The sequence below is a fragment of the Carcharhinus amblyrhynchos genome, chromosome 11, assembly GCF_965287045.1.
Source record: "Carcharhinus amblyrhynchos chromosome 11, sCarAmb.v2.hapA, whole genome shotgun sequence".
Taxonomy (NCBI): Eukaryota; Metazoa; Chordata; class Chondrichthyes; order Carcharhiniformes; family Carcharhinidae; genus Carcharhinus; species Carcharhinus amblyrhynchos.
The window spans coordinates 44,013,229-44,032,414 of NC_137334.1; the positions used below are offsets into that span (position 1 = coordinate 44,013,229).

Here is a 19,186-nt window from a genome sequence, read left to right on the forward strand (position 1 = left end):
CTGAAATAAAGAGGATGCTTCCAGATTCCTCCTCATATCCCAGGAATAACAGTTGGTGCCCTCTCCAGGGGAGCAATGCTGCTGTCGATGCTCAGGCTGAGGAAAGGATGCTGCTGAGCTGGGCCTCCTGGAGGGGTTGCCATGGTGACCGCATTGACGGCCTTCTCCAACCTTGGGGGGGGGGGGGGGGGAGCGGTCATGTGCTGAGGCAAAATGGCGTCTTGGAGGATGCAGCCTGATGCAGACTAGGATTTGTCATTTTGCACTATTAATTCCCTCTGGGCTACATGGCACACAGTTTACTTATAATATTTGCCGTTTGAAGCAATTCTTTTTTAAATGGGATTGGATAAAAGCGCACAACTTTTCCCATTTAATTCATCTAGGCTGATCTTTATAATCAGGGTAAAATGTCTTTTTTTTAGCTACTTAGTAAGTTAAGAAATGTCGTCTCAAAAATGTAATTGTTTTTCTATGTTTACAGGGGAAGGATTGGAAGTGTCCTTGAAGCGTTGAAGTGACTGGCATTGGCGGGTGTGAATCAGCGAGTGGGCAATAAGCACCCCGAAAGGAAAGGACCGGATTTCCAGAAATAATGGCTTTAACGGTGTTTGGTAAGTTGCGCTGGCAAACTTGTAACAAAGCCATCTGATATTTCTGTTCATCCTTCTAGAAGCGGAATCCGTTGCGTTGCACTGCGGAATTGTTGCTTTTTTAAAATATGATTAAATGGGAATTGCGAGAGTTGTCTGTGGACTGGAGTCTGGTCATTGTGTTTGTTGCTGCATGCAAAGGCTTAATCTAAGGGCGTATGCTCCGAAACATGGCATGTTGGCAAATTTTAACATGGGGAGTTAAGACATATAAGTTTTTGTAATTGAAATTTGTTTTATTTATCGACAGATATATTTCTTTGACAGCTTTTAGTAAACAGTACTTTAATGATATGTACATTAATCCTGAATTTGATTAGTTTGAGGGATTGAAATCGCCATCTGTTTTAATCTACACAAAAAGATAACCTTAACTGTGCAAAGTATATAAGTTTTATCAGTCATAATAAAATGGAAGTTATTTTGTGTCAATGTTACTGATACAGATCAATGTCACTTAATTTCTAATGCAAGCTATTTTTGTTTCAAATGATCAAGTATTATTTTAATTATGGTAAAGCAAAGTGACAATAGGGGAAAGGGGAGGATTGTTAATTACCTGATTAATAACAAAAAAAGGAATAAAGTAATTAAGAACCCACCAACAGGTTGTTGAATCGTCCTGTGACCAATGCTGTTCCTGCTTGTAAGATTGACATGAAATTAAATGCTGGTATGACCCTTTTATGTGCAGATTGCTAGCATTTACATTTATTGTCAGTTCAGTGGTGAAATCTGAAATATTCCAACAGGCAGCACACAACAGTGCATGGCATGGCTGAAGTTCTGTATTTTAATACGTGAAATTATAAAAATGCCAACAGTAGAAGGATACAATTTGACCCATTTTGTTTGCACCAATGATGGTTCTTCAGCTGGAGTTGCATCCATAGCAAAGCTATTCTAGTGCAGCCACAACACTGGCACCTGTCTGGCAACGTGGAAAACTGCCCAGGTATGTCCCATCTGCATAAGCACGAAAAATCCATCCTGACTGATTGCTGCCCTAGCCTACTCTTGATTATTATCAAAATAATGAAAAATGTTGTTGACAGTGATACCAAGGGCACTTACCCAGCAATAATCTTCTCATTGATGCTCAGTTTGAGTTCTGCCAGGGCTACGCAGCTGTTAACTTAATTGCAAACTTTATCCAAACATGGAGAAGTGAGATTGACAACCCTTGACATCAAAGCAGCACTTGACCGAGTGTGGCATCAAGGAGCCCTAGTAAAATTGAAATCAATGAGAACCAGAGAAAATAATCCAGTGGTCAGAGTCATAACTAGTGGAAAGGAAGATTATTTTGGTTGTTGGCGGCCAATCCTCTCAGACTCTGGACATCACTAGAGGAGTTCCTCAGGTAGTGTGCTAGGCGCAGCTGTCTTCAATGACCTTCCTTTCATAAGGTTAGAAGTGGGGATATTTGCTGACGATTGCACAATGTTCAAACCATTCATGACTCCTCAGATATTGAAACAGTTTGTGTCAATTTGTAGCAAGACCTGGACAACATTCAGACTTAGGCTGATACGTGGAAGATAACATTCATATCACACAAAGACCAAGCAATGACTGTCTCCAACAAGGGAAAATCCAACCATCTCTCTTTAACGTTCAATGGCATTACCATCGCTGAATTCTCCATTGTCAACATCCTGGGGCGTTACCGTTGATCAGAAACAACTGGACTAGCCATATAGATACTATGGCTACAAGGCAGGTTCAGAGGCTGGGAATTCTGCAATGAGTAACTCCCCTCCTGCCAACCATCTACTAAGTACAAGTTAGAACTGTGATGAAATACATTCCACTTACTGCCAGTGAAGTTCAGATAACATTCAAGAAGCTTCAACATCCACTCCCTCCATTACTGACATTCAGCGGTGGCAGTGCTTACCATCTACAAGGTGCATTGCAGAAACAAAACCAAGGCTCCTTTGATATCACCTTCCAAACCTGGGACCACTGTCACCTAGAAAAAGAAGAAGGATAGCAAGTTCATGGGAATATTATCACATACAGGTTCTGCATCAGGTCACACGTCACCCTGACTTAGAACTATATCAGTATTCATTCACTGTCATTGGGTCAAATGCCTGGAACTCCTTCCTTAACACCATGGACTGCAGCAGTTCACCACCACCTTGAGGGCAATTAGGAATGGGCAGTAAAAACGTTGGAATAAAAACAAAAATGCTGGAAAAATTCAGCAGATCTGGCAACATCTGTGGCAAGAGAAACAGAATTAATATTTTTAGCTGTTAAGAGGGGTAAGAATGTGAAGCATTTTATTCTGTTGAAGAATGGGGGTGGAACATATGGAGCAAAATAAAAGTTCAGGGATATGTAGAAGCTTAGGGAAGATGTAAGGGACACAAGGCAAAGGGAGTGATAATAGTGGTAAAGACTAAGGCAGGTGGCAATAGAAGTGCTGAAAAGATTAAAAATAATGTTTGCCCTTTCCATATACCTATTTCATATTGTCAGCTGTGGCTTAGTTGGTGGCACTCCTGCCTCTCAGTGAGAAGAATGTGGGTTTAAGTCCCATACTTATGAAATCATAGAATGGTTCCAGCACAGAAAGGGGCCATTTGGCCCAATAGATTCTTGTTGGCCATGCAATTTTATTTCTCTTCAAATAATTATCTAATTCTCTTTTTTGAAGGCCCTGATTGAATTTGCCACCACCACACATCCAGGCAGTGTATTCCAAATTCTAACCACATGCTGTATGGGGACAAAAAGTTTCCCTCATGCCGCCATTGCTTTTTTTCTGCCAATCATCTTAAAATTGGTGTTCTCTTTTTCTTTATTCTTTGCCAGTGGAAACATCCTCCACCTGTCTGCTCTGTACTTGTTTTTGAACCACCATATATTAAGCTGATCTTTCTCTGTATCCTAGCTCTGACTATAACACTATATTCTGTACCCTTTCCTTTTCTTTTCCCCTGTGTATTCTATGGTTTTTTTGTATAGCAGGCAAGAAATATTACTTTTCTCTCTATACTAATACATGTGAAAGTAATAAATCAAATTTCTTCCTAATCTTCTCTCCTCCAAAGAGAAGAATCCCAGCTTCTCCAATCAATCCATATAATTGAAGTTATTCATCCTTGGAATCATTCTCATGGACTTTTTCTGCACGCTTTCTAATGCTGTCACATTTTTCCTAAATGTAGTTGCCAAAATGGACACAATACTTAGCTGAGGCTGAGTCAATATTTTATACGGGTTTATCATAACTAGCTTGCTTTAATATTCTGTAACCCTATTTATAATCTCAGGCCCTCTGATTTACTCATGACTTTCTTCTGCCTTGCCTCCTTCCATGATTTGTGCATATATATTTTCCTTAGCCCTCTATTCCTGCACTTCCTTCAGAATTGCAACCTGAATTTTATATTAGCCCTCCTCATTCTTCCTATTGAAATGAATTACTTTGCATTTCCTTGTCTTAAATTTAATCTGCCATTTGTCTGCCCAATCCATCAGCCTGTCTTATGTCCTCGTGAAGGTTAACACAATTCTCCTCACATGGTTCACAATACTTCCGAGTTTTGTCATTTACGAATTTTGAAATAGCACTCTGTATACTAAGCAAACGACTGTTAATTCTACCCTGGTGATTGCTTCTAAAATGTTTCCTACCACCAAGGTTAAACTGACTGTCCTGTAGTTGCTGAATTTGTCCTTGCACTCTTTTTTTAAAAATTCCAGACAAGGCGATAATATTTGCAATCCTCCAGTTCTTTGACACCACCCTGTATCTAAGAAGGATTGCAAGATTATGGCAACATGTGTATTCAGCTGACATTCCAGTGCAGTGATGATAGTACTGTACTGTCAGAGCTGCTGTCTTTCAAATGAAAAATTGAACCAAGGCCCTATGATATCCATAGAATTCTGGCAAATATTTCACAATAAACATTACTAAGGTAAAATAAATTATCTGGTCACATTAACATTACTTTTGTGAAGTCTTGCTGTGTGCAAATTGGCTGCTAGAGGTTGTGAAATGGTCTGCATGAATTCAAATCTCCCCACTCCTTTCAAATATTGTCCAGATCTGCTTGAAGTGATCTAGTGTCTGCCGGTATCTGATTTATTATTGTCACATGTATTAACAGACAGTGAAAACTATTATTTCTTGCGTGCTATACAGACAAAGCATACCGTTCATAGAAACAAGAGAGTGCAGAATGTAGTGTTGCAGTCATAGCTAGAGTGTAGAGAAAGATCAACTTAATGCAAGGTAAGTCCATTCAGCAGCCTGACAGCAGCAGAAGCTGTTCTTGAGTTGATTGGTATGTAGTCTTAGACTTTTGCATCTTTTTCCTGAAGGAGGAAGAGAGAATGTCCAGAGTGCTTTGCCGAGGCAGCAGGATGTGTAGACAGAGTCAATGGATGGGAGACTGGTTTGCGTGATGGATTGGGCGACATTCCCGATCTATAGTTGTTCCTTGTGGTCTTGGGCAGAGCAGGAGCCACACGAAGCTGTGATACAACCAGAAAGAATACTTTCTACGGTGCATCTGTAAAAAATTGGTGAGAGTTGTAGCTGACGTGCCAAATTTCCTTAGTCTTCTGGAGAACATAGAGGCATTGGTGGGCTTTCTTAACTACAATGTCGGCATGGGGGGGACCCGGACAAGTTGTTGGTGACCTGGGCACCCAACAACTTGAAGCTTTTCACCCTTTCTACTTCATCCCCATTGATGTAGGCAGGGGCATGTTCTCCTTTACGCTTCCTGAAGTCAATGACGATCTTCTTCGTTTTGTTGACATTGAGGAGAGATTATTGTTGCCGCACCAGTTCACCAGATCATCTATCTCATTACTGTACTCTGTCTCGTTATTGTTTGAGATCCGACCCACGATGGTGGTGTTGCCAGCAAACTTGAAAATCAAATTGAGAGGAATTTGGCTGCATAGTTATAGGTGTATAAGGAATTTAGCAGAAGGCTCAGAACACAGACTTGTGGGACACCGATGTTGAGAATGATCGTGGAAGAGGAGTTGTTGCCTATCCTTACTGATTGTGTGGCCTGTGAGTTGGGAAGTTCAGGATCCAGTCGCAGAAGGTGCCAAGGACCAGGCCACAGAGTTTGGAGATGAGTTTCGTGGGAATAATGGTGTTGAAGGCTGAGCTGTGGTCAATAAATAGGAGTCTGACGTAGGTCTCCTTGTTCTCTAGGTGTTCCAGGGTTGAGTGCAGGACCAGGGAAATGGCGTCAGCTGTGGACCTGTTGCAGCAGTAGGCAAACTGGATCCAGGTAGTTTGGGACGCTGGAATTGATTTGTGCCGTGAATAACCTTTTGAAGCACTTCATGATGATGAATGTCAGAGCCACTGGCCGATAGTCATTAAGGCATGCCGTTTGGTTTTTCTTGGGTACCGGGATGGTGGTCATCTTCTTGAAGCAGATAGGGACCTCAGATTATTGTAAAGAGAGGTTGAAGATGTCTGTGAATACCTCTGCCAGCAGATCCGTGCAGGATCTGAGCGCACGCCCAGGTACCCCATTTGGGCCAGTTATTTTCCATAGGTTGACCTTCAAGAAAGGTGCTCTGACATCTGCAATGGTGACCCCAGATACAGATTCATCCAGGGCTTCCAGGGTGGAGGGCATGCTCTCACTGACCTTTTGCTTAAAATGGACGTAGAATGCATTGAGTTCATCAGGGAGGGGTGCATTGGAGCCAGTGATTTTACATGCCTGCATCTTGTACTTGCAGTAGATATTATTTTAATAATGCAATGAGGACAGAATCTAACGTTCCATAGTTCTTCAAGTGATAATCATCCCTTGGTCCTTAACCCGTTTGCAACAAATTCACCATCCTAAGTAAACAACATTTTTTCTTCTCATTTGCTCTTGGGATGTGGGTATTGCTGACAAGGCCAACACCTATTGGCCATCGCTGATTGAAAAAGTGGTGGTGAACTGTCATCTTGAGCTACTGCAATCCTTGTGGAGGATTGCCATATCCAACTGTGAATAATAGTGAGCCTTAAATTATTAATAAGAGGATAATGCTCCATGGACATTCCCATCCTCAATGATGGGAGAGTCATTGATGCAAAAAGCACTATCCTCAGTGTTGTTGGGGAGGGATTTTCAGAATTTGGCCCAGCAACAAGAAAATTAGCAGTTGATGGTGTTCCCATGCATCTGTTGCCCTTGTTCTTCTAGTTGTTAAAGATGCTGTTGAAAGAGCTTTGGCAAAGTGCTCCCACTATGCATATTCTGAATGCAGTGGTGAGCGTGGGTCGGGTGCTAATCAAGTAGCTTGCTTCATCTGGGATCGTGTCAATCTTCTTATATGTTTTTGGAGCTGCACTCATTTGCATAAGTGGAGAGTATTCCATCACTTTGCTGATATGTGTCTTGTAGATGATGGAAAAGCTTTGGGAAGTCAGTTGTTGCAGAATATCAATTCTCTGACCTGCTTTTGCAGCCATAGGATTTATGTGGCTTGCCTGGTTAAGTTTCTGCTCATTGTACCTCAGTTGATGGTGAGGATTCAGAAATGGTAAGGATATTGAATGTTAAGGTAAGTGGTTAGATTCTATAATTAAAGTAAAAGCAAAATCTTGCAGATAATGTATATGTGAAATAAAAACAGAAAATGCTGGATAAAGAAAGCTGGCCTGGCAGATTCTTTAGTTACCTGGCACTTGTATGGCATGAAGATTGCTTGCCACTGAAAAGCCCAAAGTTGAAGATCTTGATCCATGTGGGCATGGACAGCTTAATTATTTGGTTGTAGATGCGCACAGTTCAGAAGATTTACTAATCATTAGGCTGATTGCTGGAATGAGAGATCTGCCTTATGAGGAACAGGTTGGGCCTATACTCATTTGGAGTTTAGAAGAATGAGAGGTGATCTTATTGAACCATATAAGATTCTGAGGGACTTGACACTACATGCTGAGAGGATGTTTCCCCTTGAGTGAATCTCGAACTAGGAGGTATCATTTAAAAATAAGGGATCTCTCATTTAAGATATTGGTGAAAAGGAATTTTTTTTTTTGGAAGGTCATTGGTGTTCCACAGTGAGCAATGGAGGTTGAATCATTAAATATATTGACATGAGTTATGGGGGCAGGCAAGAAAGTGAAGTTAAATCCACAATCAGGTCAGCCATGAACTTATTGAATGGTGGAGCAAATTTGATGGGATGAATGGCCTACTCCAATCACACGACTACAGACAGCTAGAGATATCAATCAGACTGGATACATTTTAAAACCCCAAAATTACCTCCCCCTTTCATATTGAATTCAAGATACAATTACCCTCTTTCCTAGTGAGTAAAAGATATATTTGCATGCATGTCCTATTATCCAGTGTTCTCATACGTTAACAACTGTTTGTTCTACTAGCCAATCTTGGCACGTGCATTGCACATATGGGGTGGGATTTTCCGGCCGCACTCACCCCAAGTCCGAAAAATCCAACTCAAGATCAATGGGACTTTGCACGGTCTGTGTTCTGCCTGCCACAATTCCCGTGGTGGATGGGACAGGAAAATTCCACCCATAGACTTTAAATTTTGGAGGTCTGTCTATAGAACATGTGCACATTGACTGTCTGTCTGGTTGTTCCTTGTCCAGAGAATATTGTTCCACATAGCCATTTTTGTCTTGTTGACTGTTCCATTGTGGTTGTTGGGAACACATGAATCTTTGGGATTGATAGTAGTTCTGTACTCAGAGTTGGTGAAATTGCTTTCTCGTTGACCTGCTGATTGAAGTGAAGGAGCAGCTTTGCTACTTGAGTGTATGTGCCTGCAGTTGTACCTATATAACTGTTTGAGTGATTTCAAATCCTGCTTTTGAGTTGTCAACTGTGGAATTATGGTCCATTCTTTCCTCCTGGTACCTTTTTTTTATTTCCCTGAAATTTGTTTGCTCAGATCTCGCACAGCTTGGTTTATTGGCTTATTGTGCATTTTCAAAGGTATACACTCAGCTTGGTTCTATCTCTCACATCTTGTTTACTTGATACTCTCCCTCTGTGATCATCATTGTAACAGTTACAAACCATTTGCTAACTATGGATTTGACTGAACTAATCTGTTGTGTATAATTCTTCATCAGACTTGTCTGCAGATATCTCTTCAGTGGCCGTTTATACAGGCTTGTTTTGCTTTTATCTGCTCAAACACGTGCAAAATTATTTTGTTTCTTGCAGTTAAAACACCAGTTTCCCCATGCTGGGCAATTCTTCTTTTCCTGCTGCACTGTGCAGTATTTGCATCCTTATTGTCTGCGATTTGCTCTGCTCTGTCAGCTCAAACTGTCTTGTAGCATAATGCATCTTTTGGTCTGCCCTGTCAAAAATATTTTCTAGCTGATGTTTCACATCTGCATTTTAACACATGTCTATTGCTTTCTTTAGTGCCAGTTTCTCATCTTTCTGTAGATTTGCACTAGCTGCGGGGTCTCGTGATTAAGACTAATCTATCTTTTAATCAGATTCTCTTTTAACTGTGCAAATTTGCATGATTCTAGCTGCATTATTGCTGTGATGTACCATTCCATAGTTTCATTTTCACTCTCAACTCACGTGCTGAATATATAACGTTCATACATAATATTCATTTCAGCGTTCAACACGTGTATTCAGGGCTTTTAAAATCTCTTACTACTTTTGCTTTGCTCATCTGTTAGATTTAGGGTGGTAGTGGTCACTCCCCAGTAATGTTTGGAGAGTGGCTACTCTTATTGGTCCAGATGCGTTAACTAAGTTTGTTGCAATCCCATCATTTTGCCATTGTAAGTGGAAAAACTGTCGGTTGTGCCACGCATCATTTTTTCAATTGGATTGGAGATGGCATTAGAAACTTTACTGCAGCTATTTTTACTCAATCAGCTTATTGATTACTCCTTGTAGCCCTGGTCTTTTTCAGCAACTTTCTTTTTGCAGATGTTGAATTTTTCTATGTTCCTGAGTTCAGTGTCTTCTTTGCTGCTTTCTCAGGATTCAAGAATCTATTTTTATTCACTTTTGTATACCGTGTTTCATGTCTAAGGACAGCTGTCCTCATCATTGTGTTTTCAAGGAGCATCTTTATTGAACTGATATTAATACGTCTGTCTTCAGAGACAGCCACATGGTATAGTCACATAGCTATGGAAAGCTAGAGGTGTCAATTAGACTGGTTACATTTCAAAACTTAAACTATAATAGAAAATTTTCTTACCCATGTTTGACCTGATGCCGTGAATAGAGTTCAGAGTTGGCATTGAGGGACCCCAGGACCCCTCCTTCATGATTGCATATCGCTGTGCTGTCTGTCTATGGGATGCAAAGTATCTATGGCTGGTTATAGAGGAGTCTGATACATTGTCTTTATTCAATTTGGCATGTTGGCACAAGTACTTTCATAGTGAAGAGCTACGTTCCAGAGGTGAGATGAGAGTGACTGCTCTTGACATTGAGGCTGCATTTGACCGAGCAGGGCATCAAGGACCTCCTAGCTCCTTTAGCAAAACTGGAGTCAGTGGGAAATGGGGCAACAGCTCTCTGTCCGTTGGATTCATACCCAGCACAAAGGATGGTGGTTATGTTGTTGGGAGTTCAGTCATCTCAACTCCAGGACACCACAGCAGGTGTTGCTCAGGAGAGTGCCTTAGACCCAACCATCTTCAGCTGCTTCATCAATGACCTTCCTTCCATTATAAGGTCTGCAATGCTGAGGATTGCACAATTTGTGACACCTTAGATACTGAAGCTGTCCATGTCAAAATGCAGCGAGATCTGGATAATATCCAGGCTTGGGCTGACAAGAAGCAAGTAGCATTTGAACCACATAAGTGCCAGGCAATGACCATCTCCAACAAAAGAGAATCTAATCACCTGCTCTTTACATTTAATAATATTACCATTGCTGAATGATCCACCAATAACATCCTGGGGTTACTATTGACCAGAAACTGAACTGGACTAGCCATATAAATACTGTGGCTCCAGGAGTAGGTCAGAAATGAGGAATCCTTAATTCCTGATTCCCCAAAGCCTGTGAGGCAAGGTCAGGGGTATGATGGAATACTCTTCCCTTGCTGGGATGAATGCAAGTCCAACAACATTCAAGAAACACTATCCAGGACAAAGCAGCCCACTTTATTGGCACCATAAACATCCACTCCCTCCACCACCAATGCACAGTAGCAACCCTATGTACCATTTACAAAATGCACTGTAGGAACTCTCAAAAGCTCCTTAGACAGCACCATCCAAACCCATAACTACTACCATCTAGAAGAACAAGGGCAACAGATACATGAGAACACCACCATTTGGAACTTTTGCTCCAAGTCAATTACCATCCTGACTAGGAAATATACCACCTTCATTCCTTCCCTGTCACTGAGTCAAAATATTCTGGAACTCCCTAACAGTGCTTTGGGTGTATCTACACCACATGAACTGCAGGGGTTCAAGAAGGCAATTCCTCACCTTCTCAAAACAATTAGCAATGGGCAATAAATACTACCCTAGCCAGCAAAGCCCTCGCCCCTGAAGTGGAAAGGTAAAAATCATTTTCCATAACCAAATGGGAAGTCTGTACAATTGTTGTGTTTAAATCCACTGTATAGGTTGTGTAAGCTGTTTTATTCTTTGTATGATTTTTTTTCATCAGCACGAGGGGCTTACAAGGCCATTTCAGAGGAGGGCAGTTAATAGTCATTCATTTTGCTGTGGATCTACAGTCACATGTGGGATCGAAGATCTCCTTCCCTAATGCATATTAATGAACCAGGCAGACTTTTACAAAAATGCCACAGTTTCATGGTTATTATTGATATTAGCTTTTTATTCCAGCCTGTCCTGGTTAACCAAATTTAAATTCATCAGCTGTGTGGATCATGTTCCTCGATTATTAGCCCAGGTTTCTGGATTACTGGTCCAATGACATACTATTGTGCACCCCAGAAATGCAAACATTTCAATCATGCTCTAGTAAATATCTTGTACAAACTCATTGGTTAGTGAAAATGTCTGCAGGGAACTCACCCCTACTTGCAGTGGCTGACCTGCAGCCATTCAATACTCTGAGCATTAATGAAGTGTGTTTTCCATATCCATTAGGGGAGGAAGGCGCACCTCAGAGTTTCTGGCCTTCTGATTTTTTTTCAGCAGCTCCCTGGTTCCAGCAGCGTCAACAGAGTGGTGGCCACTGCTGTGATTGCATACAGTTCTGGTGAAGAAGAGCCAGATGGAAGGGGAGTACTGGGGGGTCTCTCGGCAAGCCCAGGGCATAAACGTCTTTTTCTGCCCGAGGACCAAGCAGGTGACCCAGCCATTAATTGGCCACTGAAGAGCCTCAGTTGGAGTGGGGATGGATGGGGTGTGAGCAGTGCCAGGAAGAATGAGCTGTGTCAAGGTTGAGGATTGGGGAGAGGGTCCGAGAATTAAAACAAATTAGAAACGAAGACAGATGGATTTGAAAACAATGAGATTCAATTGTGTAAAGGCAGACTTTTTCACTTCATGATGTCAAAGGGGGCCTGGCTTTGTTGCAATTGCACTTCACGACTAGGCCTCCTGCATGACCTTGTTGATGGATCCATGCTGTAGCCAGGACAGGAAGGTCCTGAGGCCCCAGTATTTAAAAAAAACCTGGTCACAGTTTTATGCAGGGCCAGCATCTGCATTTTTGCTCCGCTGCTGACTGGAAGGTCTGGGCCAACATTTCTTTGTTTATTAATGTAAATTTTGTACTTGAGTGAAAGTCTTGTGGTTCTGTTTAGAAGTTGACAGATGCATTGTTTGGTAAAGACATGAATGTTAAACTGTATAAAACAATGTCATCGTATGGGTTCTTTCACATGATGTGACTGTCTACTATAAACTACAAGAAATTCCATTATTATATGCATTTTTTTGTGATGACCAGTAATGTCTCTTGCAGGGACGAACCTGCTTTCTTAGTAACTGCCATGATGTATATTTTATTTCAGTTGTCCAACCGCTTTCTTCCCACCTGTACAGCATGTTAAAGGTTGACTATCTGGAAAGGAAGGCTATGTTCCACGTGCTTAGTTTATGACCTTTTAGGCAGCCACACCTGCCTGTAAAATCTGGTACAATCAGACCCATTGATCAATTGAAACCCTCAACCATGATTTTAGATGTGCAGTTGTATATGATTGATTTGCTGAGTTACATACCCTTTAATCTGCAATAAGAGCAACACCAATGGAGAAGGATGTTTAACATTATAAGCAATAGTGGACACTGAGGTAATGGATGATGTGGAATTTGGAAGAGAAGGAAAGTTTTCTGCAGCAGCTCATTGAAGAGAACTTCATTTGAAGGTGTACTTGCCTATAGCTCGTTATCAGTCACAACTCCTCAGCTACTGAAGCAGTCTATGCACACATATATAGAAGACTAAGACAACATTCAGGCTTGGCTTGGTATGTGGCAAGGAACATTTATGCCACTTAAGGACTAGGCAATGACTGTCTCCTACAATAGAGAGATTTAACCCTTGACTTTAATGACAGTGCCATTTGCTGAATTCTACATTATCAACATTCTACGGGTTATCATTGACAAATTTAATTGGTCCAGCTATATAAACACTGAGGCTCAAAGAGCAGTCAGTCTTGGGCATTCTGTAGTGAATAACTCACCATCTGATTCCTGCAAAGCTGGCCAACATTTTACAAGTCAGGAATATGATAGAATGCTTTTTACTCAAGTGGATGAGTGCAGGCCCAACAACACTCCAGGAACTCTACATCATCTAAGACAAAGCAACCTTCTTATTTGATATCAATATCCAATCCACCATTTTAAATATTCAGTCCCTCCAGTGCAGGTGCACGGTGGTAGCAGTGAAACAGGAACATGGAGGTGGCATGGTGGCATAGTGGTTAGCACTGTTGCCTCAAAGCAGCCAAGGGACTTATGTTTGATTCCTAGCTTAGGTCACTGTCTGTGTGGAGTCTGCACATTCTTCCCTTGTCTGTGTGCATTTCCTCTGTCGATAGTAGTCATGATGTGGATATGCCCGGTGTTGGACTGGGGTAAACACAATAAAAAGTCTGACAACACCAGGTTTAAGTCCAACCGATTTATTTGATAGTAAACTCACTAGCTTTCGAGGTTTCCCTCTTCTTCAGGTGAATGGAGAGTTCTGGCCTCAGACAGAGCATATAAAGCACAGACAGTTTACAGATTACTGATTAGAATGTGAATCTTTACACCTAACCTGCTGTTCAAGTCCTAAAGTGGCCGACAATGTGAGTGGAAGGAGCACTGATCACAGGTTAAAGAGATGTGTATTGTCTCCAGACAGTACAGTAAGTGAGGTTTTGCAAACCCAGGCAAGTCACGGGGGTTACAGAGAGTGCGACATGAACTCAAGATCCCTGTTGAGACCGTCCTCATGTGTGCAGAACTTGGCTATCAGTCTCTGCTCAGCGACTCTGCGCTGTCATGTGTCGTGAAGGCCGCCTTGGAGAATGCTTACCCGAAGGTCAGAGGCTGAATGCCCATGACCACTGAAGTGTTTGCTAACAGGAAGGGAACAGTCTTGCCTGGTGATTGTCGAGCGATGTTCATTCATCCGTTGTCATAGCGTCTGCATGGTCTCCCCAGTGTACCATGCTTTGGGACATCGTTTCTTGCAACGTATCAGGTAGACAACGTTGGCCGAGTTGCAAGAGTATTTACCGTGTACCTGGTGGATGGTATTCTCACGTGTGATGATGGTATCCATGTCGATGATGCGGCATGTCTTGCAGATGCGCCACAGCAAAAAACCGCACCGATCTCCTCAGAAGACAAACACCGGACACGGTAGACAGACTGCCCTTCTTTTTCGCCGGAGCGGAGAAGCTACAACATCTTCTCCGGAGTCTTCAACATATCATTGATGAAGACGAACTTCTCGCCAGGGCCATCCCCACACCCCTACTTCTTGCCTTCAGACAACCACGCAACGTCAAACAGACCATTGTTCGCAATAAACCACCCAGCCTTCAGGAGAACAGTGACCACAATATCACACAACCTTGTCAGAGCAACCTCTGCAAGACATGATGGATCATCGACATGGATACCATCATCACACGTGAGAATACCATCCACCAGGTAAGCTTTCTCCAAGGCGGCCTTCACGACACAAGACAGCGCAGAGTCACTGTACGGAGACTGATAGCCAAGTTCTGCACACGTGAGGATGATCTCAACAGGGACCTTGAGTTCATGTCGCACTATCTGTAACCCCCGTGACTTTCCTGGGTTTGCAAAACCTCACTTACTGTACTGTCTGGAGACAATACACGTCTCTTTAACCTGTGATCCGTGCTCCTTCCACTCACATTGTTGGCCACTTTAGGACTTGAAAGATTTGCATTCTAATCAGTAACCTGTAAACTGTCTGCTTTATATGCTCTGTCTGAGGCCAGAACTCTCCATTCACCTGAAGAAGAGGGAAACCTCAAGCTAGTGAGTTTACTATCCAACAAATCAGTTGGACATAAACCTGGTGTTGTCAGACTTTTTACTGCATTTCCTCTCTCAGTCCAAAAGACATGCTGATTAGGGGATTTTCACAGTAACCCTGCAATGAAGTTAATGTAAGTCTACTTATGACTAACAAATAAAAGTAAGATTCGGTCATTTGACTCTTTTGAGCCTGTTCTGCCATACAAAATAGTCATGGTTGATCCTCTACCTCAATACCACACTCCAATCCTCTCCCCATACCACATTAATCTTATTTCCTTCTTAAGTATAATCAGTGACTTGGCCAAAAATTCTACAGGTTCACCACCCTCTGAGTGAACAGGTTTCACCTCTTCTCAGTCCTCAATTGCCTACCCTGTATTCTGAAACAGGGCAGGTTCTATACCCCCAGCCAGAGGAACCAACATCCCTGATCCAATCTGCCAAGCCCTATCAGAATTTTATATCTTTCAACTAGATCCCCTCTTATTCTTCTAAATTCCAATGAATACAGGCCCAATCTCTTATACAGCAATCCCAGTATGCCAGGAATCAGCCTAGTGATCTTTGCCGCACTCCCCCTATTGCAAGAATATCTTTTTTAACATGAGACCAAAACTGCACACAAACCACCAGATGTTGTCTCACCAAGGCCCTGTACAGCTGCAGTACCTTCGCTCCTGTACTCAAGCCCCCTTGCAATGAAGGCCAAATACCTTTTGCCTTCTTAATTTGTTGTATCTGCATACTTGCTATCAGTGACTGGTATACTTGGACATCCAGAATCCTTTGTCCTGTGAGTACCAATGTGCTCCTTTGACAGCAACTTCCAAACCCTCGATTATTTTACACTGGACATGGAGACCAATTTGGCAGAGTACTCAAAAAAAAAGAAATTAAAGACCATCTTTAATTCATGTAGTGTCATTCACCCTTGCAGACTCTCCCAGTCAATTAAATACTTTTTTTGGTAAAGACATTATTGTAATATTTTGAAAGCGGAAAGCAATTTGTGCACAGCAAGGCTCCATGAACAGCAGTGTGATGATGATTAGGCAATCTGTTTTAGTTGATTGAGGCATTTAATTCATTAGTCTGAACATCAGGGAGAATGTTTGTACTCATCTTTTGAAATAGTACAACTCTGCCTGCAAGGGAAGACTGGGCTTTAGCGTAACATCTCGTCTGAAAGACAGTATTGTGCAATTGATGTTCAGCCCTTGTTTTTCATCAAACTCAAACTTGGTACAATGAGAAAGCTGATCATGATAGATTTATTATTACAATATTAATTACATGCTAGGAAAACTGGCTTTTAAAATATGCAAACTTCAGAAATTGAGTCCTCTTCTTCCCAAGTTTCATTTTGCTGCTCTTGTGTGCATTTTTTTCTATCCTAATTTTTCGAAAGTATGCTGAGCGCTTAGCTTTCTTTCAGAGCTTCCTCAATCCCACCAGCTGCTTTGAAACTGGGAATAACGGAAATAGAATAATGAGTCTTTGTCTTCTCCCGGTGTGAGAGGCTGACTGTCTTAATTTTCTTGTTACTGATATGTAGATTTTTAGAATCATTTAAAATTCTGTTTTCCTCTATTTGCTTGTATTTAAAAAGTAGCTATTCAACTGACTAATGCATAATGTTACAATCAGATATTTGCACTTCAGAAGTCTAAATGAGAAATCAGTAAATTGAATTGTACAGAGAAAAAATACTGGTTTATAAAAGAGTGATAACATGTGAAGGAGAAAGGTAGTTTAATTTTCTGATGAGAGACTTCACATTTGGAAAAGACCATCTTCCAGCTTTTTTTATCTTTATTTCCAATATCCAACATAAGTTCTAATTCAAAATAAAATGTTACTAACTCCTTAAATTTTCCCCAAATATTATTCCTGTGTTTCTTCAGGGAAACTAATTAATAGATTGATTTTGCAACTGTAATGTTGTTTATGTCTGTGTGAATGGGGCCTGTTTCTATCCTTCTGACTATACTTATATTGCATGTGATCAATAATATCTATTGTAGCTTGGTCTAAGAAATGCAGACACAGCTTCTCTGTCAGTTTAGCAAGTTTTTCCAATGAGTTAATGAGCCATATAAACCCTGCAAGGTGCCAGGCTCAATCTTCAGCGTAAAATGCGTTAGCCATTCTCTCTGTTGCACTTATTTCACATCTTGAGTTTCTCAAATGTCCCAAATGGTTGAGTATTTGTGAGAGTTCCATTTGAGGCCAGAAGAATGGCGAGGCTTTGTGAAAAGGTAAAGTTTCACCTTTCAAAGGACCTTTTGTGAAAAGGTAAAGTTACTAAAGACATGAGTTGTTGCTAAACTTGTGAGAAACATGAATGACTTGTGTGTTTGAAGAATTAAAGCAACAGCTTTCATTGCAAAATGAAAACTAAAGAAGAAATTCAATACAATTTCACTTTATTGTCCATACGGAAATCCATTTCCGATACATTTCTTGTATGTTAATGAAAGTACATTAAAAAATGATAAAATAACCCATCAAAGATCTAACTTTAATGAAAATATGTATTAAAAACTGTCCAATGCATTAAAGTAATCAGTGAGGCCACTGAGTGCATTTCCCCATCCATGCATCAACTCCTGCTAAAAGTTCTGGGAGAGATCAGCACAAATGAATTTAGAAACTGATTTGTTCTGCATGTGAGCGAATGCATTATTTTTCCTGAATGCATCCAACTGTAATACTGAAACATAGGGTGATTCTTATTGTTCACACCACATTTTACTTCTGTCAAAATTCTTTGAGAGCCAGTTTCCTAAAGGAAGATCTGCACATCAAACCTGTCTGGTTCAATAATCTCTGTATCCATAAATAGTCTATTTTCTTCAGACAATACTAGGTAAGATATTGAAAAAGGATAGCACTCTTGATTACAGCCATATAAAAGAGTTTCCCAATTGCAGGATCTACTGGAGATGATTTTAAATTTACGAACATAAGAACATAAGAAATAGGAGCAGGAGTAGGCCATCTAGCCCTTCAAGCCTGCCCTGCCCTGCCATTCATCAAGATCATGGCTGATCTGAAGTGGATCAGTTCCACTTTCCCGCTTTCTCCCCATAACCCTTAATTCCCTCGTCTATCAGAAACCTATCTACGCGTGGCTTAAATATATTCAGCGAGGTAGCCTCCACCACTTCAATGGGCAGAGAATTCTAGAGACTCACCACCCTTTGAGTGAAGAAGTTCCTCCTCAACTCCGATCTAAACTGCCCCCCGCCCCTCCTTATTTTGAGGCTGTGCCCTCTAGTTCTGCTATCCTTTCTAAGCGGGAAGAATCTCTCTACCCTATCTATCCCCTTCATTATCTTATACGTCCCTATAAGATCCCCCCTCAGCCTTCTAAACTCCGAGTACAGACCCAGTCTATTCAATCTCTCCTCATAGGCTAGCCCCCTCATCTCCGGTATCAGCCTAGTGAACCTTCTCTGCACTCCTTCCAAGGCCAATGTATCCTTTCGTAAATGCGGTGACCAAAACTGCACGCAGCACTTCAGTTGCGGCCTCACCAGTGCCCTGTACAGTTGCAGCAAGACCTCCTTGCTTTTATATTCTATTCCCCCTCGCTATAAAGGCCAACATTCCATTCGCCTTCTTGATTGCTTGCTGCACCTGTAGACAGGGTTTTTGCGATTCGTACACAAGGACCCCCAGGTCCCTCTGCACCATAGCATGCTGCAGCTTTTCGCCCTTTAAATAATAATCCCTCCTACTATTATTTCTACCAAAGTGGATAACCTCACACTTGCTAACATTATACTCCATCTGCCAGGTCCTCGCCCACTCAGCCTATCCAGATCTCTCTGCAGCCTTTCCGCGCCTTCCACGCAATTTGCTTTTCCACTCATTTTTGTGTCATCAGCAAATTTCGTTACCCTACACTCAGCTCCCTCCTCCAGATCTTCTGTGTAAATGGTAAACAGTTGAGGCCCCAGCACCGATCCCTGCGGCACTCCACTAGTCACCAACTGCCAACCAGAATAGCACCCATTGATTCCAACTCTCTGCTTCCTATTAGACAACGAA

General features: G+C 41.6%; 1 protein-coding gene across 3 annotated transcripts in view; it reads left to right on the forward strand.

Annotated features, from left to right (window-relative positions):
- Positions 1-229: 229 nt before the first annotated feature.
- chn1 (chimerin 1) overlaps positions 230-19,186 on the forward strand; it is a 243,940-nt gene continuing 224,983 nt past the window's right edge. For all 3 annotated transcript variants that reach the window (XM_080198952.1, XM_080198953.1, XM_080198954.1), the window contains exons 1-2: positions 230-405; positions 485-614. In XM_080198952.1, the coding sequence (XP_080055078.1) occupies positions 596-614 (19 nt within the window). In that variant the 5' untranslated portion in view covers positions 230-405; positions 485-595. The remainder of the gene's footprint in view (positions 406-484; positions 615-19,186) is intronic.